At 44.9% G+C, this 19,701-nt stretch overlaps 2 protein-coding genes across 2 annotated transcripts in view; both read left to right on the forward strand.

The window, feature by feature from the left end:
* col4a6 (collagen, type IV, alpha 6) overlaps window positions 1-14,620 on the forward strand; it is a 28,875-nt gene extending 14,255 nt beyond the window's left edge. Inside the window, exons 11-45 of the mRNA XM_068756116.1 lie at window positions 54-107; window positions 254-316; window positions 492-536; window positions 635-688; window positions 1,029-1,098; window positions 1,206-1,304; window positions 1,406-1,552; window positions 2,991-3,086; window positions 3,340-3,494; window positions 3,606-3,788; window positions 3,866-4,049; window positions 5,200-5,244; window positions 6,725-6,796; window positions 7,116-7,223; window positions 7,331-7,549; window positions 7,659-7,817; window positions 9,316-9,486; window positions 9,561-9,704; window positions 9,805-9,927; window positions 10,029-10,210; window positions 10,293-10,356; window positions 10,464-10,538; window positions 10,615-10,722; window positions 10,842-10,949; window positions 11,027-11,098; window positions 11,421-11,540; window positions 11,628-11,744; window positions 11,832-11,993; window positions 12,081-12,179; window positions 12,288-12,440; window positions 12,522-12,638; window positions 12,707-12,898; window positions 12,987-13,158; window positions 13,230-13,344; window positions 13,906-14,620. Coding sequence (XP_068612217.1) covers window positions 54-107; window positions 254-316; window positions 492-536; window positions 635-688; window positions 1,029-1,098; window positions 1,206-1,304; window positions 1,406-1,552; window positions 2,991-3,086; window positions 3,340-3,494; window positions 3,606-3,788; window positions 3,866-4,049; window positions 5,200-5,244; window positions 6,725-6,796; window positions 7,116-7,223; window positions 7,331-7,549; window positions 7,659-7,817; window positions 9,316-9,486; window positions 9,561-9,704; window positions 9,805-9,927; window positions 10,029-10,210; window positions 10,293-10,356; window positions 10,464-10,538; window positions 10,615-10,722; window positions 10,842-10,949; window positions 11,027-11,098; window positions 11,421-11,540; window positions 11,628-11,744; window positions 11,832-11,993; window positions 12,081-12,179; window positions 12,288-12,440; window positions 12,522-12,638; window positions 12,707-12,898; window positions 12,987-13,158; window positions 13,230-13,344; window positions 13,906-14,166 — 4,308 coding nt within the window. The 3' untranslated portion in view covers window positions 14,167-14,620. The remainder of the gene's footprint in view (window positions 1-53; window positions 108-253; window positions 317-491; window positions 537-634; window positions 689-1,028; window positions 1,099-1,205; window positions 1,305-1,405; window positions 1,553-2,990; window positions 3,087-3,339; window positions 3,495-3,605; window positions 3,789-3,865; window positions 4,050-5,199; window positions 5,245-6,724; window positions 6,797-7,115; window positions 7,224-7,330; window positions 7,550-7,658; window positions 7,818-9,315; window positions 9,487-9,560; window positions 9,705-9,804; window positions 9,928-10,028; window positions 10,211-10,292; window positions 10,357-10,463; window positions 10,539-10,614; window positions 10,723-10,841; window positions 10,950-11,026; window positions 11,099-11,420; window positions 11,541-11,627; window positions 11,745-11,831; window positions 11,994-12,080; window positions 12,180-12,287; window positions 12,441-12,521; window positions 12,639-12,706; window positions 12,899-12,986; window positions 13,159-13,229; window positions 13,345-13,905) is intronic.
* A 2,764-nt stretch (window positions 14,621-17,384) lies between these two features.
* ankrd46b (ankyrin repeat domain 46b) lies at window positions 17,385-19,254 on the forward strand. Its single transcript, XM_068755910.1, has 3 exons — window positions 17,385-17,695; window positions 17,864-18,022; window positions 18,215-19,254. The coding sequence occupies exons 1-3, from the start codon at window positions 17,385-17,387 to the stop codon at window positions 18,429-18,431; spliced, it is 687 nt and encodes a 228-aa protein (XP_068612011.1). The 3' UTR covers window positions 18,432-19,254.
* The last annotated feature ends 447 nt before the right edge of the window (window positions 19,255-19,701 follow it).

The following is a 19,701-nucleotide window of genomic DNA, read 5'->3' on the forward strand; positions in this document are numbered from 1 at the left end:
ATCTGTGTTTCCTAAACAGAATGATGCGTCTCACCTTTTCTTCTTTCCCAAAGGGTGATTATGGACCAAAGGGGCTCAGAGGATTCCCTGGCATTGCTGGACGGCCTGTAGGATTCTATTTTGTGTTCCAGAGCATTACATTTTCAATAACATTTTTTGCACAATAGCGTCTTATTATTTGTTATGCAAGGTCATTCTACTACTCTTAAACCCAAAACTCAAGGTTTTTTTTTTTTTTTTTTTTTATGTCCAGGGACCTTTTGGCTTTCCTGGTGAATATGGAGAGAAAGGAATTCTTGGATATCCGGGGGCAAGAGTAAGAGCTGACAGATGGCTGTATTATTATAATTTAATGAAGCAAAGAGGAGGCAGGAAGGAGAGATGATGTCGATGGTGTTTTATTTCCTGTCTTCCTCTTTGGTCAAACATGTCACTCGTTTTTTTTTTTCTGTTCTTCTTCTGTGGCTATTGTCTCTGAATTCACCAATCAGGGTGCGCCTGGTTTTAATGGGCCTCCCGGATCTCCGGGGCAACAGGTACACTGACTAGATACATTTGATTTACTGTGAGCGTCCAGACTTTAGTCGTGATACCACAATGTAAAAATACATTATCCCTGGTTTTTATTGCACAGGGATACAGAGGCAACCCAGGATTCCCCGGCCAACCTGGATACATTGGACCCAAGGTAAGATTCAGATAATGCTAAATATGAAGGTGTCATTAGCTTAGCCTGTTCTTGGAAACTACATTAAAAACAATAATTAACTCAGTTAACTCAGTTTGGGAATTTACAATCTCTGAAAAAAACAAAACGTGTTCACAAAATCAGCTGTAGGTGACTTTTTATTTTTTAAACCTTTGGACATTACCTCTCTGTTTCCTGTCTTTATGATAAGCTAACAATATGCTAAGCATAACCTGGCCCTACCTTTTATTTACATGCAGCCATGAGACGTTGCATCACGGCCTCAGTAGTTTCACTGCTTTTTCTTTCTTATGTAATATTTTGTCCTGGGTCCTCACAGGGAGACCAGGGCGATTCAGGACCACCAGGACCTCCGACATTCGTGAGTGACTTGGGCACTACTGTTCAAGGTAATTCCGACAGAATCCAACCCTATAATTCAATTAATGGACGAATCACATGCTGGACTGGATTTAGTGTGGAGAAGGTATGAGTGTCTTTTCTGATTGGCTTGCAGGACCACCAGGTGAGCCAGGTTACAACGGCTTGCCTGGTGCCCGCGGCGACCAGGGACCTCCGGGATTCCCAGGAGTGCCAGGCCAACCAGGAATTGGTGGTTATGGTACAGGTAATATACACCGACAGAAGATGTGTGTGTGTTTTCTATGCAAATGCTTGATAATCCTATAATCTTCTCTGCTCTTCTGTCACATGCAGGTCCCGGATCCAATGGTTTTCCTGGGACCCCTGGCCCAAAAGGAGAGAAGGGTAATGCAGGCATTCCGGGCTTCGGCTCTGAGGGACTCCCCGGTTCCCCTGGATTACCTGGACCCTCTGGCCTTACTGGTCCTCCCGGCCCTTCTAGTACGTTCACACTGTATGTCTGACTAGCACCTTATCCCTGACAGGCAGTCATGAAGGCTGATGAGGCTTATTTAAGGTCTTGATAGTTGATAAATTTAACTGTGTGTGTTTGCCAGTTAGTTGAATTTGGCAAAGCACTTTGGGTTCCTTGTACAAATATACAAACCTCCCAAAAAAAATGAAATGTTAAAATTCTAAACCTCTTGGTGCAGCGTCTTCATCGACTCGACACGAGCGGTTTGAATGAGAGAATTTGCAAATTCGGAAAAATAATATCATGTATTATTTATCAGTTTTAAAAGTCGCTTAAAAATAGCAAGAAATCTTTAAAACATTCTTTCGTCATTCATCATTTAACTGTCCTCCAAGGCTTTGTCGAAGGCCCCTGCGTCATCCATCCCGAGTGGGTCTCCGTTCCCAAAGGCAGGTATACTGAAGGTGGCCATATTGCTATGAGCGCCATGGCAATATTCAGCCTACCAAAAAGAAATTCAAAGCAACAAACACAACTTTCAGCAGGCAGTGTCTACTCGCCCAAATGCTTTATGTACGCTATATCCTGTGGCGGGTGTGCTGAGAAGAGCGGAGGCTAATAGAGGCTTCAGACTTGGATGGGACCGTCTCCCTACTCCAAGCTGCTTTTCTCCTCTTTGGCCACAAGGTGTCGCCTGCTGTTCAACGCGATTCAACGATTTTACTTTGACGTAATGCATGGCAGCAGTGGATTATTATTTCTTTTTGTTTTGTTTTTTAGTTCTATTCAGTTGGCTCAGAGGCATTTAATGAAGCAGAAGTGTGGGAAGAAAACAATTGCAATGAGACTGATAATAATCATAAAACATTTGACATTCTTTCAATTTGCCAGTTACCTGTGTAAAAGATTTAATCGTGGCATGTTTGAAGTTGTTTAGACTTCAACATAAAATACAAAGTGTCTGCCGATGAACTCAAGGGTTGACTGACTTTATGCTTAAACTAAAGCAGAGGTTATTATTATTATTATTATATAATATATGAAAAATAACAGATCTATCTTCACTTCTGTTATGAATCGGCTGTAAATTGACCTTTGACCTTGGATTTGCCACATCAGTCATATCCAGGCAACATCCATTCGCAGATGATGCGTTTGCATCCCCCCCCTGGATACAAAATGTGTATTATTAGCAGTCTGCTTCCATGTTTGTGTCGAGGCCAAACGGCCCCCCCACGTGCTGCTTGTAGCTCTCAGCCATTACTGATGATGTAAAATCTCTGAATCGGTTCGCGCTAGGCCTCGTTCTGGTTTATGATTTTCATTTGAGGCAAACCCCGTTGCAGGTGAGCCTCTGTCGTCTTGCAACAGCATCTGGAACGCTTTTACTCATATTACTTTTAATTATAATTTTACTCTATCCGATCTAACTTTATGTTTGTTTGTTTGTTTGCATGCTTACAGGTTCGAGCACAGATGGTGCATCTCGCATACCTGGGACGCCGGGGGCAACTGGACCGAGAGGTCGGCCGGGCAACGCAGGATACAAGGGCTACAGAGGTACACACACACACACACACACACACACACATTCATCGGTTATCAGTATATTCACTAATTATTTTGACGTTTGTTAGACAAACGGGACATTGAATGATCAAAACGCTCCTTCGCCAATGGTTATGAATTTTTCACTTTTACCAAGATTCAAGGTTGCTTTTACTTTGCGTCCCTTCTCTTTGCATTACGCTCTTTCATTCATCACTTTCTTTAATCCCCCCCCCCCACACACACACACACACACACACTGCAGGCGATCCTGGCGACTGTGCCTGTGCAGGAGGATCCCCAAGTGGGCCTGGCCTGCCTGGAATCCCTGGTCGTGACGGCAACCCCGGCTTCCCTGGACGAAAGGGAGAGGGCGGCGACCACGGCTCGCCCGGCTTCAACGGCGTTCCGGGAGCTCCCGTCAGTAGAATTGGTTCTGCTGCGCTGACATTTAGACGTCTGGCCGTTTTAACGAACCAAATGTTGCAGAATTATTTCATGGCGTTTCACAGAGGTCTTCCTATCCTGCAGGGTCGTGCTGGTGAAAGGGGATTTTTTGGCCGCAAAGGCGAGAAAGGGGCATCCTACTACCCCTCCTATGGTGTCGGGGTCAAAGGAGAGCTCGGAGCTCCTGGACCCAGAGGACCGACGGGTGACACTGGAAAACCCGGCAGAGACGGACAGCCTGGCTTCCCCGGATCCCCTGGACCTCCGGCGAGTGTTCAGACACGGTATTCGTGTTGGGAAGACGCGGAAGACGGATTTAAAATCAACCTTTGTTTCCTCTCTAGGCTGACGGCGGCTTTGTGTCGTACGCAGAGAAAGGATTCTCAGGATTCCCGGGGTCAAAGGGTCGACCCGGCGGCCCCGGTGAGCCCGGCGCCGGCTACATCGGAACGCCCGGCTTTCGAGGAGAGCCCGGCGATCCTGGTATATCTGGGCTCCCAGGAACACCAGGTTTGCCCGGACCAAGAGGTAAGTGAAGCTGCAGGGGGAACAACAGCTGAGGTAAAAAAAAAGAAGCGTGAAGGAACGCTGGCGACGGCCAGAGAGAATAAGTGAGTCGGAGGGTGTGTGTGTGTGTGTTTGAACGACACGCTCTATTCCCCCCCCCTCACAGAGTGAAACTCCCGATCATACATCCAATCCCATCCGATCACCGTCCGTCCTCGTTTGTGATTCACTTCACCCAAACAGCTTCCTGCTTCCTCATTCCTCGGCTGCAGCAGCAAAGCCGTTAACGACATGATTAATGGTCTCCATTAATGTGCTTACACTCTTCTCCTGCAGACGACGATCGTCGACCGGCGGCTTTGTTCCCCGATCGATCGGCGCGCCATGACGCCGATGCTAATAGCTGCTGTGCTTGTTTTGTCTCAGAGGATTCGATGCGTTTGAAAAGGACCACCATGCCCTGTTTAAGGCATCGTTTATATCTCGTCCTCCTCTAATTTTAGAATCTCAATGAATTATTCGGGCAAAGGAAAATACAAAATGAGGCAAATTTCGGTCAAATTGCTCATCTTGACTTGAAATTGGGCCAAAACAGCTCAACATTGAATTATATTTGCTGACCGATAATCGGAATAACAGCATTATTCACCTTTTACAATCACTAATCTGTATGATCTGTAGCACAAGACTACAAATGAAAGAGATTAAAGCGTTTCAACGAGCTGCCATTCTTCTTCACTGAGACTAAATGGCACAGAGTCTTCCTCAGCAGCAGCAGCAGCAGCAGCTGGCCACTCATCTTCAGTATGCGTGCCGCGGCGCTAACGCTGAGCCTCTGATCCACTTTGCTCTTAATATGAAGGTTATTGTCGCTCACACGAGCTGAGAGGTTGGACTCCTGCAACGCTTCTCCTCTCCTTGAGTGAAATTACCTGTTTTTCAGGCGCTTTTACACTGAAGCGAGGATATTTTTATATGCTTTTTTTTTTTTTGTATGTAACAGATTTTCTGATTTTCTGATATCTGTTCCAAATGAAAATACATTTAATTGCTTAACTGGCGCATGCAAAATGACTGGCTTTGTATTCTGCCTCTCTCTCTCTTCTCTCTCTCCATCCGTCATCCATCCATCCATCTCTCTAACTTTCCCTGTGCATGTGTATCTGTCCAGGTGAAAACGGCTGTGAAGGGGTTAATGACGCCGCAGAGGGAACGGGTGGGTAACTGACTTTTTAATCCGCCAGCCAGAGTAAACGAGGCTGGGAAAGAATCGTTCGCACCTTTTTTACTTTTCAATTGGCCCAGCAACTGGTGGATTCAGGGAGCATCTCTCCTTTCTAGCAACGAGTAGGGCAGGAAACAATCCGAGCAGAGCAGCGGGTGAAAGTAAACTGGGCGGATCGCAACGCTTTCGAGAGGAAGCTGAAGTCAGAGATGATTTTAAAAGATGACATTTCTACTGTGTGATTCCAGTAAATGTTCTTCCAGTGACTCTTGGAGCCGCTGTTTAGTCCTCTCAGGAAAGAAAGACTGGTAGGGGGGCAGCTCGGGTGGAATCTAATAATGACCTAATAATGAATCACTAGTAACTCTAGGAATCGGAGACACGCCCCCCCCCCCCCCCCCTTTTTTTTTTTAAACGTCCAATCAAAGGACGGCCTCGGTCAGCCGCACATGTCCTCTTCCTCCAATCAAAGCTGCTGAATCCTGGCGCATGTTTTCCGGCCCTCTCGCCTCTGCTAAGCGCTTTTAACCAAGGGAGGGATGGTGCTGGAGGGGAAGCAATAAAAGAACTGATACCCCAAACACAAAGTATAGTTGTCGTAATATTCTTAATCGCCCTCCTCATTGTGATGAATTTGCTACTAACAATCGAGCTTGCGAGTAAATTCTCACGATTAAACTCCCAAATGAAGGTTTAATTTGAGAGGAGTCCCGGCATGAATGGAGGCGACAGTCAATATGGTGTAAGACACTTTACAAGGCCGATTGTTTGAAAAGGGTTAATTAAAAGTGTTACTACTGACATATAACTTGTATCGAGTGTTATTGTATTAGTTCTCGGTGGCCTAGAAGAGCTCAGACGTAGTTTTCTTCTGTTGTTTTTTTATTTACTGTGACCCAGACCTGGTTCAGATATTCATTTTCAGACATGTGATTGGTCGCCTTTGTATCAATGGGTGCAATTCAACTAAGAAAAAAAAAAAACTTATTGTAGAAAAATTACAATTCACTGATTGGGGTTTTCTTTTGAACTTTTTAAGATAATCTTGCTTCGAAAGGAATCATATTAATTCAGTTCAGTCTGAATCACGATTATTTGTCATCTCACGGGACTGAATTCTGTGCAAATCCTTCAGATTTAAACTTTTACAGGATGACAAATGGATCCCCAGATCTGGAATATCACTTGGATCCAGATCAGACCCTGATCTGTGTGTGTGTGTGTGTGTGTGTGTGTCAAATCTAATGGTGATGTGCACTTTAGACATTTACCAGGAAATCAAATGCGAATAATGAAATTGTAATGGTCCCAAATCCTCAGTGATTAAGTGTTTTAAAGGTTTGAAAGTTTATTTGGATCAGGTTTGGTAGACCTGTGTAAGAACTTAGACAGTACAGAGCGAGTTAGACCTAAGACCTGTCTGTTAAACCTGAGTAAAGTGTGATGCTAACTTGTATGTGACTGCTACCAGGACAAGTGCTACCTTGCACCATTCCTGGTGAGCTTGGAAACCCCGGTGTTCCCGGCATACCTGGATTAACAGGTAATTTATTCATTTTTTATATAAAATTGGGTGCTTCTTACATGTGTTTTTCCTTTAAAAGCTGCATCATTGTCAATTGAGATTCTTTTTCTGCTAATGTGCGATTCAGGTGTATTTATTTTTCTGAATTGAAGCAGGTTATTTTTGTAGCAGGACTAGAAAAGAGATGACGAAGTATTACATACAGTTCCTATTATATTTGTTGTTTTAAAAACAAAAGCATCACAAGAAACAAATTCACTGGAGGAGCCTTTAAGGATTTTATGCACTAGAGCCCACTTCTCATACAACTGAAGTAGTGCCTGTTTGTGCTTGTTAGGGCCTAAAGGTCAGCCAGGCTTCCCAGGAGGCGCTGGTCGTCCAGGGTTAGATGGAAGGCCAGGAGAGAAAGGAGACCCCGGGTTCGGAGGCCAGCCCGGACCCCAAGGTGAACCAGCATGCTGCTTTCTTTCTGTACTGTTTCATTTATTTATTTATTTTAACAGAATACAATAAGTGGCTGTAGAGTTAAAGGCCTGTTTGATCCATGCGCAGGTTTCCCTGGACCCAGAGGGGACTCTGGAATTCCAGGTGCTCCAGGATATGGATTTGATGGAGGCAGGGGGAAGGATGGGGCTCCAGGGCGGCCTGGAGCCAAAGGTCAGCCCGGAGAGGTACTAGGAGCCACGCCTGGATCTCCGGGGCAGAACGGTTTACCCGGAGCCCCCGGAGACAAGGGTCAGCCCGGGACACCGGGAGGGCCTGCCGGGCCAGGTGGGTTTTCCGACAGACAAAAGCCATTTCATATAATGGATAGATGCTCCTAATAAAGCGTGAATAAAGATCTATGTAGGAACCGCTGTAACGGACATTTTTCTTCCAGGCGAGGATGGACGTATCGGCGTTCCCGGAACAAAAGGAGCGCGTGGACTTGATGGCCTTCCTGGTTTTCCTGGCTCACCTGGGCTTCCAGGGGAACCAACCGGTGGCATTCCGGGTCCACGTGGCGCTCCTGGCAACCGAGGACTGAGCGGATCACCAGGTGAGAGGAGATCCTGCTACCCTGCCCAGACTTCTGTCTGATCGTGTAGGAATTAGAGATTCCACTCTGCATATTTGGGAGAGCTCTTGTGTTCCTCGTAGCTTTACAGTAAAATTATTTTTATTTTTTTTACACTTCTCATCCCATCACTCTTTGTTCCGTTGCTGTTCCCATCACAATCCTGCATTTGTAAATCGGACAGCACAGTTTTGTTCTTGTTGTTTATTTAAACTCTGCACCCAAAAGAATGTCTTCTTCTCCTCCTTGTTTTCTATCTCTCTTTTGTCTTTCCTCCTTTCCTCCCTTCTTCATACGTGCCTCCACCATTATCTCTCTCCATTCTCTCATCCCTCCAACCTTTTCTTGGTGTTGGGTCATTCGCTATAGGCTGCCCAGGTGAGACACTCTCCCCATCCATCCATCCTTTCATTGCTTCCACACCTCCGCCCTCCTGCAATTCATGCATTAATCCAAAAGCTTTAGCCGCAGTCTTCCGTGAAGTGTCTGCTCTCCTTTTCTCACTTTCACAGCAATAAAATGTCTGTCCGGTGTTTTTTTTAACTCTTTATATATTTAATCTTGTACGTGTGGAGCCGGGAACTCCAACGGATGACCGAAGTAAACTAACAAGCTCATTGGTGGTCAGAGAGAGGGTTCGGACGGACATTTTAGCTGTGAAAAATTCAAAAGCTGACAGTTCTCTCAATGAATATGTCTGACGATGATTGGTTTTATCTGCAATAACCCTCAAAGCTCAACTACGTTACAAAGAGTAAGCCGTCACGATTGCAGTAGCTTTGTTTTTAAGTACGACTGTAGATGCAATTTCCGTGCTTAAAAAGGAAAAAGAAATTCCAGCTCATTCCTGAATTCTTCAATGCAAGTTCTAAAAAAAAAAAGAAAAAGTGATTTTTGCTGCAGGGATGAGTTGAAAATGTGTTTTCTTTTTAAGGATTAAAAAAACTCTAGCAGTAGTCTGCTGTAACCTCGCTAATGCCTTCTTGGAATTGCACTTAAAGGGCTATTACAACACGATTAATAATTGAAAATAGCCTCGCAAATGTTTGCACATTGAAAATGTCTGCACGCGTATTTGTCGATTCGACACACGCCCCTATCAAAGTGCAATTGCAGCCTTAACAAAGCGATAAAACAATGTAACGAAACACGGGTGTTTCCATTGTTTTTACCTTTTTGCTACGTTGTGTGTGTGTGTGTGTGTGTGCGTGCTGACGTGTGTATTCAGAACACAAATAATTCATAAACTGATTTTATGCATGAAGGTGAGTTCAGTGAATTTCAAGGAAGGTAAGTTTATTTTGCTTGTTAAACTACGAGTTACTCAAATATCATGCTGCTGCGTAATTGTATTTTTTTTCTATTTGTGAAGTTTAGATTTGTTTTCCGTTTGTGAAAGTGAAATCTGCAGCAAGACCAGTTCCACTGAATGACTCTCCGTCTTTCTGTCCCATCATCATCATCATCCGTCCACCACCAGGTTTCCCTGGTCGCAAGGGAGATAGAGGAGACCCAGGTTTCCAAGGGCCCGCAGGAATGAAGGGAACACCGGGGTTAGCTGGCACTCCTGGAACACCTGGTTCAAGGGGACCACCTGGACCTGCAGGACCAGGAACTAGAGAGGGAATACCAGGAGTGCCGGGAAGGAAGGGTAGGTTGGACCTCGCCTTTATGTCTAACATCTTACCAAGACGCCCACATTTAATTGTAATTCTCTTTCTGCAGGTGAGAGGGGTTTCCCAGGAGTGATGGGTTTCCCTGGACGACCAGGTCGACCTGGAAGTCCAGGATTTCCTGGAGGGAAAGGAGAGGCTGGAGGGCCAGGAAGAAATGGACTCCCCGGCGGTCCCGGATACTCCGGACAGAAGGGTAGGTTGTCATTCTAAAACACGGCGCGTTCAGAGGTGATGCCGAAGATATATCGGACGCAAGAGTCTCACGAACTTCCCTGCGATTTTCACTTCTGCAGGTGAGAGAGGCTTCCCGGGCCCCCCCGGCCTGCCCTCTCCTCCCCTCCGTTATGAGTTGGTGGAAAAGGGCGAGCCGGGGACGCCAGGGAGCAACGGCTTTCCTGGTTTCACTGGGCCCAGAGGTAACAGTGCTTCCTGTTTGTTATATCGCCTGCTGAGAGTGAACTACTGCTGGAGGAAGCGTTGTGCTCATTTAGCCGAGCGGCTCTGTCTCTGGTTTCAGGGGACAAGGGTCTACCAGGTCTCCCTGGACGCCAGGGTTTGCCTGGACTTCCCGGTTTCGCTGAGCAGAGCAGAGGACTGCCAGGACAGCCTGGATTCCCGGGGCGCCCTGGAGGCCCGGGGTTCCCCGGGCCGAAGGGAGAATCTGGAATCAATGGATTCCCCGGCTCATCTGGACCACGGGTAAGACACACGCAGTTGCCTACGAACTGAAGTTTGCTGCAAGTTCAACTCACAAGATTCAAGTCCGGATGTCTCGCTTCAGGGTGACGATGGCGTGCCCGGATTACCTGGAAACCCTGGTGAATTTGGTCGGCCTGGTACCAAAGGTTAGCGTGAATATACGGCCGCACACCATAAAGATGTCTTTCAGTCTGCCTGTAGTTAAAAATGCAACTCTTAAATCTATTTATTGAGTCAAATGTTTGCTCCTCAGGTCTACCTGGAGAATCATACGGTTATCCTGGAGGCCCGGGAGCTAAAGGCCAGCCCGGAGAGCCAGGCTTCCCCGGTAAGACTCAGCAAGCTCGGAGTTGTCTTGTTTTTAACTCCCCAGTCTTTTCTAAATGCGGTTCTCCTTTCCTCAGGTGGCCGTAGCAACGACGGCCCGCCCGGTGACAACGGCTTTCCCGGAAGCCCAGGTTTTCCCGGAGCGAAGGGAGCTCCTGGTGAAGCGGGACGTCCTGGAATAATGGGTGAGAGAAATCTGTGACGAACAAAACCTCATGTCCAGTTTTGGTGTCGTCTTCAAGACACCACAGAGGCTCAACCGAGGAAGCCACAGCAAGATTGAGAACTCTTATCCTTTCTGCAGGTTCCCCCGGTTTCCCGGGGCCGAAAGGCCAGTCCAACGTCCCAGGAAGGAGAGGACCAGACGGGCCTCCTGGTCGGCCCGGAGGTCCTGGAGTTCCTGGAGCCAAAGGTGAGACAAATCTATTTTACTTTGATTTGAGTCGAAATTTTAAAATAACACTAACTTCTCTTTAAACTTTTTTGCAGGTTTGCCTGGATCCCCTGGTTTGGATGGACTTAATGGCCTTGGTGGAGCTAAAGGCCTCCCCGGAACCCCAGGCACGGATAGATCTGCTAATGCTCTTATTTTTACAGATAGCTTTTCTCCATATTCTGAAGCGAGTTGATCAATTTAAAACAATTTAAAAGCTTCTTTCTAGAGTAACCAGGATGTGGAGGATGGACTGGTTCAAGGACGCACAACGGTGGACTAAAAAAACAATGTTAGACCGGACTTGAAGACATTTAATGTTTTAACAAATGTAAATAATACTTTAGAAAAATGTGACCATCAACACCAATCCTAAAAAAAAATAAAGGATGATGTAAAATATTGATGAAATGCTCATATGTACTTACACTAACTTGTGTTTGTATCCAGGGGTGAATTCAGGAGGCCGTCCGGGGGCTCCTGGTATTCCAGGATTAAAGGGCGACCGAGGCGTCTCTTACCCAGGAGTTCCAGGCTTCCCCGGTGCAAAGGGAGAGAGAGGCGACTCGGGTGAGATTGAAAATATGTTGAATGAATGTAAATGAAGTGTAATGATTTTAAAATTATACCTGCTGGTCTGTTGTTGTTTTTTGTCAGGGGGTCCTGGACTCCCGGGGTTCCCAGGTAGGCCTGGACCCCCTGGAGAGACTGTTGGGTCAAATATCCCTGGCCCTCTAGGAGACCCTGGCCTCCCAGGACTTGATGGAGAGTATGGTAAATGCATTTCCTTCCTTTCTCTGTTTCCTATAATGTTTCTCCTTCTTATTTTTCTCCTCTCCTTGTAACCCATTTCCTTCGCAGGTTTCCAAGGACCTCCAGGTCCTCCGGGGCCTCCTGGTCCAGGCACATCCCAGGGAGACAGAGGTGATGCTGGGCTTCCAGGCTTCCCTGGCTCTCCCGGCAGGAAAGGAGAAGCAGCGGGCCCTGGGGGCCCAGGAGTCCCCGGCAGCTCCGGTTTCAAAGGTGAAATTACCTTCCGTAAAAAAAAAAACATTCCTGTTTCTTTGATAAATTAAAGGACAAGTGAAACACGGGATTCCTGCTTTTCAGGAGCACGAGGAGAGACTGGCTTCAGTGGAGGTCCTGGTCTGAAAGGTTTTCCAGGCGACCCTGGTTACTATGGCAGCAAAGGACCCAAGGGACTTCGAGGTAGGGGGACCTTTTTGTTTCCACACCCTAGGCTTTCATTAGTGACTGGGATGACGTTGCTGCCACGCCTCCTTCCCGTATGCCCCACCCATCCGTCCTCTCTTCCAGGACCTACCGGTCGTCAGGGTATCCCTGGACGCATGCTGACTTTGCCACCACAAGAGTTGCCGAGATCTTTTGGGGACCTGGGCTTTCCTGGGGAAAACGGAGGCTCTGGTTTCCCGGGAGACCCTGGTCAGCCTGGGATGCCTGGAACTCCAGGTGAGCGTCGAAGCCCTTTACCGGTCTGAACCAGGCGAGCTGCGGCTTCATAATATCACCTCTCCTAACCCTCTCATGCAGGTTCTAAGGGTCGTCCCGGCCCTGTGGGCAAACTCGGAAGGACTGGATCTGTTGGTTCGCCCGGACTTGTTGGTGACACCGGGCCACCGGGCTTCCCTGGAGCCACTGGAGAACCAGGTCAGTATTCTCCTTGTCAGGTTGCACCATAGCACCACAAAAGATTTCATTTTCACCCCGCCCATCAGGCCTCCCCGGTAATGCCGGTCGCCCCGGTCAACCTGGCAGCGTGGGCCGCAGCCACGGCATCGGCTACACGCTGGTGAAGCACAGCCAGGACTCCAAGGTCCCCATGTGTCCTCAGGGCATGGCCAAGCTATGGGACGGATACAGCCTGCTGTATGTGGAGGGACAGGAGAAGGCGCACAACCAGGACCTCGGTGAGCTGTGGCTGCGGAGGAACGACGGGATCGTCCGCCTGACAAATATCCGCATTTCCCCCGCTCTCTTCTCCTTTTATCCTTCCAGGCCAGGCCGGATCGTGCCTCCCCCGGTTCAACACCATCCCCTTCCTCTACTGCTCCCCCAACGAGATCTGCTACTACGCCAGCCGCAATGACAAATCCTACTGGCTGTCGACCACTGCGTCCATACCCATGATGCCCGTCGGCGAGACGCAGATACAGCCGTACATCAGCAGGTAGGGGGCGCCGCGATGGCCTTGCGATGCAACAGATGAACCTCACACGTGACGAGGCCTCCTTCCTCCAGGTGCTCCGTGTGTGAAGCTCCGTCTCTGGCCGTGGCCGTCCACAGTCAGGACGTAACCATCCCCACCTGTCCGCCTGGCTGGAGGAGTCTGTGGATAGGATACTCGTTCCTCATGGTAAGCTAAAGGATTCTCACGAGCAAGGGTTAATAATGAAAATGTATCTAGAATATTGCAATGCCCAAAAAAGAAATGCCCGTTTTAATTAGATGAGTGACCGAAAAGTGTTTTTTAGGCAAGTCGAGTGGTGAAGTTGGGATTTAAAGATCTGCTCTTGTAGTAATTATAGTAGCTACAGAAAACCAATTTGCTCCATTTGACAAAAACGGTCAACAAAAGATTTAAAAAAAAATAAGTTTTGTGTAAATCAATGACTTCATCTGGAATAATTTTGATTCAGTTCTCTCGGTTTGACCTTTACTTTTCATGCAGTCGTCTCCAAACTGGATCAATAAAATTCTTAATATGCGTAGAAATAAGTTTCATAATAACAAATTAAAACCAAATGATTATTACATTATTGATTTGACTGACATGACCAATGGATTGAGCTGCTTGGTGCAGAAACGATTGAATGCATTAAAAAGATTTCACGGGACAGGAAGCGATGCATGTCACTTCCCCGCTGCTGTAAAAGCTGAATTAAAAACTGAACCCCTGTGAATCTTTCCTCTGCAGCACACAGCAGCCGGTGCCGAGGGCGGCGGCCAGTCCCTGGTCTCTCCCGGCTCCTGCCTGGAGGATTTCCGTTCGACGCCGTTCATCGAATGCAACGGGGCCAAGGGCACCTGCCACTACTTCGCCAACAAGTACAGCTTCTGGCTCACCACAGTGGATCCCAACCAGCAGTTCCTCTATTCGCCAGCTCAGGAAACCCTGAAGGGGGGCCAGGAGCGCTCCAAAGTCAGCCGCTGCCAAGTCTGCAGCAAGCTCTTGTAGTAGGAGGCGAATGGAGGTGGGGTGGCCTTTGTTAATACCTCAATGCAAAAAGAGAGAGAGAGAGAGTGAGAGAGGTGTTGATAAAAGAAGATTCTGTGATATAATAAGAAATCTATAAAACGAGAGCACAGGACTGACTAAAGATGAGGCCCTCTCCTGTTTCAGAATCGAGTCGAACCACTTTTTTTGAATTTTTCATCCGCTTTCGGAATGAATGGCTTCTTAAGAAAGAGATGGAGGGAGGAAAGAGAAGTGTGTTTGCTCTTCTCTACATTATCACTGACAATGGTGCTGTTGTTTATGTTCTTTGTATGTATTTTTGTCTGTCTTCAGTTTTGGCGAGAGTCATTCTCGGCTACCTCGGAGAGTGCCCACTCCGCTTTTAGGATAGCGCCGCGCGGCTTTACACACCGAGGCTGGACGTCTGCTTCAGATGAGTCAGTTCAGACAGTAAAGAGATGTTTAAAAATTGGCTGAATGTAAATGTTTTATTTTCTGAACAGATTCAACTACGATCTGTTCTTCTGGCTCAATTTCATTTTTTATATTTTGCTGTCGACTACGACCACTTTACTTCCAATTTAGAGAAAATGATCAAGGGTAAAATATGCAGGTTTTTGTAAAGGAAACCTGCAAAATCTGTAAATATTGGGACATTAAATAAATAAATGCAACATAACACACAATCTGAAAAGTTTATTTTATTTCAACAGCAACGTATTTATCTCAAAAAAATATCTGAATTTTTGCATTTTCTTTTTTGACGTCTACGTTTTTATAGTCTTTCGGCATAAAATATATAACAATTCCAGGTGTCAAACCTCAAAAAGTTGATCAAGCAGACAGCAGATAACATCTCCGACCACAAAAGCAACCAAAAGTTAATTTTGATGAATTCTTAAAACTTTTTAATTTAATTGTGCGCATATTTCTTTTAAAACCACTGTCCACTGTCCTGCTTGGAATTTTGAAAAAATAATCTAAAGTTCATCTGGCCGTAAAGCTACAATATGATAAAAGATAAAGTTATTGTAAAAAAAACAAAAAGTAACCCTTGCAGTACTTTAAATCTTCTATGCAATTTGTATGTTTCATATGTCTCCTGATGCAGTATTTCACAATATAACTCAATGGTGCTAATAAACAATTTTTTTGGTACGTTTTAAACTTACATGCAATTAATAAATCGACCGAGCAGCCCTTCTTTAAAAGCAGAATCCCAGAAATGATTCATTTTAGTTATTCATATATCAATAAAATATTGCACTGATGGGTTAGAACGGTAAACAATTTAAAAAAAGAGCTGCATTTCCTCCACACCTCCACCTTTGCATGCTTTCTTTTTGTGTTATGACCAAAATGGGGTGTAAACCCCAACATTTACAACAGGAAACCACACACAAAGAACTACGATCTATATTTGAATTATTGCTGTACATAGTGCGTACTGTGTTTCCAAGCAAAGTACTTTAAAGAAAAAGTCTATAATGCTGTCCGCTCTTTATTTTCAGTTTTTTTACTCTGTGTTTTTTTTCTTTGTCATTGGATAATGATGAAATAAAACGTTTTTTTTGGGGGGGGCATGTAAATTACAAGTCTGGGTTAATTATGCCTGGTTAATATCAGGCAGCTGTCCTCTTTAGTGTTATCCACAATCAGTGAAAGCTATTGTAACCACTATGACATTGTGTTGAGCACATAACTCTGTCTCTTTGCTGGTAGCCCTGATTTCATTACTATATCACATTTTACTTTGCTCTTTATTGCCACTCTTTGTTTTGTTGTTGTAATCTAGATTGTAATTATTTTACTTAAGTCATCACGCTTTATTTACTGAAATGGGAGGGAATGGGAAGAGAACGATATGTACATTAAATATTTTGAGAAAGCCATTAGGATTATATTTTTTGTATGGAAAATATATTCACCACTGATGTTTTAACAGATGGGACAACTGTTTTATCTGTCTGGTCTTTACCCCACCTTCCAAACCAGTGATGATTCATGGAGCAACATACTGTATAAGTGCCTGGAGTGACAGATGGGAAAAAAATGCAGTTTTCCTCAAAGAGGATCCATAAAAAGAAATGGTGTTAAACATGGATGTTACTGTAATGTGTATTTCTGTGCTCACACACTATGAAATAAAGTCTGTAAAGTAACTGATTATTACTGGTGCAGATTTATTATTCATAAAAGAAAGAATGTGTCATATGGGCATAAATTATATATTTTTTATACATAAAAGCATATAAAGGTGTAGTTTGAAAGTTTATACATCGTTTTATTTTATTCTTTTATCCTCCGGGAAAATGCCTACTATGGTAACGCCCCGAATTTGTGGTGTTCAAACTAGACTAGAGTGCATTCAATTGATCCTTTAAAAAAATACGGTTATTTGTTTATAATTAAGACACGTTCAGGGCGCTAGATGGCGACAAAGGCCTCAGTATTGATGAAACCAAACAGGAAACAGGAAGCACAATCATAACAACACTATATTGCTAGCAACCTTAGCGCGCAGAAAAGGAACGATTTTTTTCTTCTTCTGATTTGGGAAATATTAACAGGTGAGTCGAACATCTGAAGCTTTTAAATTAAGGTTATGTCTGTTTATGAATCGCACAGCAAGCCTGTTTTAATTATGTGTATTACGGTAATATGTTAGCTACCATTAGCTCGGTTAGCGTCTTGGAAAGCAGGGGTATTTATATGCCAGGATTATTCTGTTACAGTTCGGGAAGTCGAATAACCGCCTGCAATAAATGCTCGATCAAGTGAAGATAAATAGTTTGTTATTTTATGTCGCTATTATATTTATAATTACAGGCAGGCTAATACTACAGCTAGCATATATCACTACAGTTAGCTGAGCTTCTTGGGACATCAAATCCATAACGTTAGCCTAAAAATGGTGTATGGAAATTCTTTAATACTTTAGCTACTTGTTGAAAGTTGTTTTATATTGTTGTTTACTCGTTTATTGTGTGTGGATTTTACACCTGCAAAAATATATATAGCTAATATCTAATTTAATTTACAGGATTGCATTTTTCTAGACACGAAACAACTGATTATGACGCATAATATTGAACACGAATTTGTCAAATCAGACATTGTAAATTGTAAAACATTTACTCAAACTGAGATGAATAATTTAACTTTTTCTTTTTATCCCGAATACAGGTACGCTGGAATTTTCTGATACCCACTCGGACATGTCCTATGTCTTCATCAACGATTCTTCGCAGACCAACGTGCCTCTGCTGCAGGCCTGCATTGATGGAGACCTCCCTTTCGCCAAGCGACTCCTCGAGACCGGATGCGACCCCAACATCCGTGACAATCGGGGCCGCACCGGCCTCCACCTCGCCGCCGCGCGAGGGAATGTAGACATATGCCGCCTGCTGCACAAGTTCGGGGCTGACCTGCTGGCCACCGATTATCACGGAAACACAGCGCTGCATCTGTGCGGGCACGTGGACACCATACAATTCCTGGTATCCAACGGACTCAAGATTGATATCTGGTAAGAAATGTGATGCTTTCAATTCATGAAAGGCATTCACGCAAGTTAATGCTTCGTTAAAAACTGGAGATTGATGCCATAAAGTTTTTTGGGGGGAATTAACTGCGGTATCTTTGGCACACTTTTTTTTTTTTTACCACCCCCCCCGCTGTCGTTTGCCCGTGACAGTAACCACAACGGTTCGACGCCGCTGGTGCTGGCGAAGCGACGCGGCGTCAATAAAGACGCCATCCGTCTGCTGGAAGGACTGGAGGAGCAGGAAGTCAAAGGCTTCAACAGAGGGCCCCACTCCAAACTGGAGACGATGCAGATGGCAGACAATGAGAGGTGAGTCTGGGTGGGAGGGCCGGATTTTAATTTTTATTATTATTATTTTTTCAAATACTGTGAGATTATTCTTTTATTACCCCTTATTTTAAAGATGTGTAGTTTTTAACGTGTGTATCAGGATTGTGTTTCTATTGATTCATTATTGGTGGATGCCTCTGACGGGGGTTAGTGTGTCTGTCTGTCTGTCAGTGCCATGGAGAGCCACTCTTTACTCAACCCCAACCTGCAGAGCAGCGAGGGCGTCCTGTCCAGCTTCAGGACCACTTGGCAGGAATTTGTGGAGGATCTGGGGTTCTGGCGGGTCCTGCTGCTGCTCGTCGTCATCGCCCTCCTCTCTCTCGGGATCGCCTACTACGTCAGCGGGGTCCTGCCTTTCTCCACCAGCCAGCTGGAGCTGGTGCACTGAGAGGAGAGGAGGAGGAGGAGGAGGAGGAGAAGCAGCAGCAGCATGTGGGGTGGTAAAAGTGAAGTTCCGCTCTACGGCTTCATTTCCACCAGATTTGTGTTCGTTTTCAGCCGCCGGTCTCGTCTTGGTTGTTTCGACGGACTTATCAAATAGTGTTATTATTAATAATGTGTTGCGAAAAAGAAGTGGCCTAAATGAACAAAATTCACTTTCACAACTAGAAAGATACTTTAAAGGTTACTTGCAAGCTTAAGATGATTAACCAGAGGAAGCCCCCCCCCAGGCATTATCTTCTGTTGATTCAGTGGAACATGCTTCCTTTAAAATGAGATCACATATTTAACTTCCTTGTTTAGTCAATGCCGTATAACAAACTCTAATTTCCTTCATTACCTGCTGTATATTGCTATGGTTTTTATATATTGTCTTCTTATATTTTGACCTTCCAGTTGTGTTATTTATCAAATATCTCCTGTATTCATTTTGCTACTTACACCTTATGATTTATTGAAATCCTGCAGCCCGGCTGTCTTTAACAAAAAACTGCTGTCATGATACCAATGTTTGATTCGGACTGGAAGCAGTTAAGTTACAAACTTACTATGTCCTGTCTGCTTAAAGACACCGTGACTGTGTGCCTATTGGGGGTTGGAAACATCATATGGGCCCTCAGAATCTGTAGGATTATTACTTTTTGTTGTTGTGTATTATATAAACTATGTAGATTTCATGTGTTGTTAGTTTTCCACTATTGTTTTTCAATGTAATATAACTGTTTTGAAGTAAGACCTTATTTAATGTGAAATAAAACGTGTATCACTCTAATCAACAAGAGCCCCCCCCGCCCCCGTATCGTCAGATTTCTCGGCATCACTTCACCAGGTACTACAAGTTTTGTTTTTCCCCTCTACTACGAGTTTAAAGGGATGGGTCGTCCAAAAAGGAAAATCCGTCATCAGGAAAGTTCCTTAGTTGACAAAAAAAACGTTTTCGGAAGCTTTTCCTTCATCTAGTCACATACATTTTTGTGTTTCAATATTTACTAATTTTACATACTTCCACTCATTCAGATATTTAAAAAAACAACAACTTTATTTAACACACGCCATAACAATCACCGTTCTCTCATGCTGTTAGGTGACGTCATGGGATTGTCGGAAACAGTACTGTAGCTTTAGCGGTCACGTGATTTATAATGGCGAAAAAAAAAAAAAAAGGATCCCAAACAACACACGGGCTAGCTAAAGGCTGTGTTGGAACAGGCGAAGTT

Source organism: Brachionichthys hirsutus, chromosome 23 (assembly GCF_040956055.1).
Source record: "Brachionichthys hirsutus isolate HB-005 chromosome 23, CSIRO-AGI_Bhir_v1, whole genome shotgun sequence".
NCBI lineage: Eukaryota > Metazoa > Chordata > Actinopteri > Lophiiformes > Brachionichthyidae > Brachionichthys > Brachionichthys hirsutus.

What these genes read in the sequence shown, in the direction of transcription:
- ankrd46b (XM_068755910.1), top strand. Translation starts at nt 17,385, where the DNA reads ATGTCCTATGTCTTCATCAACGATTCTTCGCAGACCAACGTGCCTCTG. An exon ending in GGACTCAAGATTGATATCTG is followed by an intron (nt 17,696 to 17,863) that starts GTAAGAAATGTG and finishes TGCCCGTGACAG; the next exon opens with TAACCACAACGGTTCGACGC. An exon ending in CAGATGGCAGACAATGAGAG is followed by an intron (nt 18,023 to 18,214) that starts GTGAGTCTGGGT and finishes TCTGTCTGTCAG; the next exon opens with TGCCATGGAGAGCCACTCTT.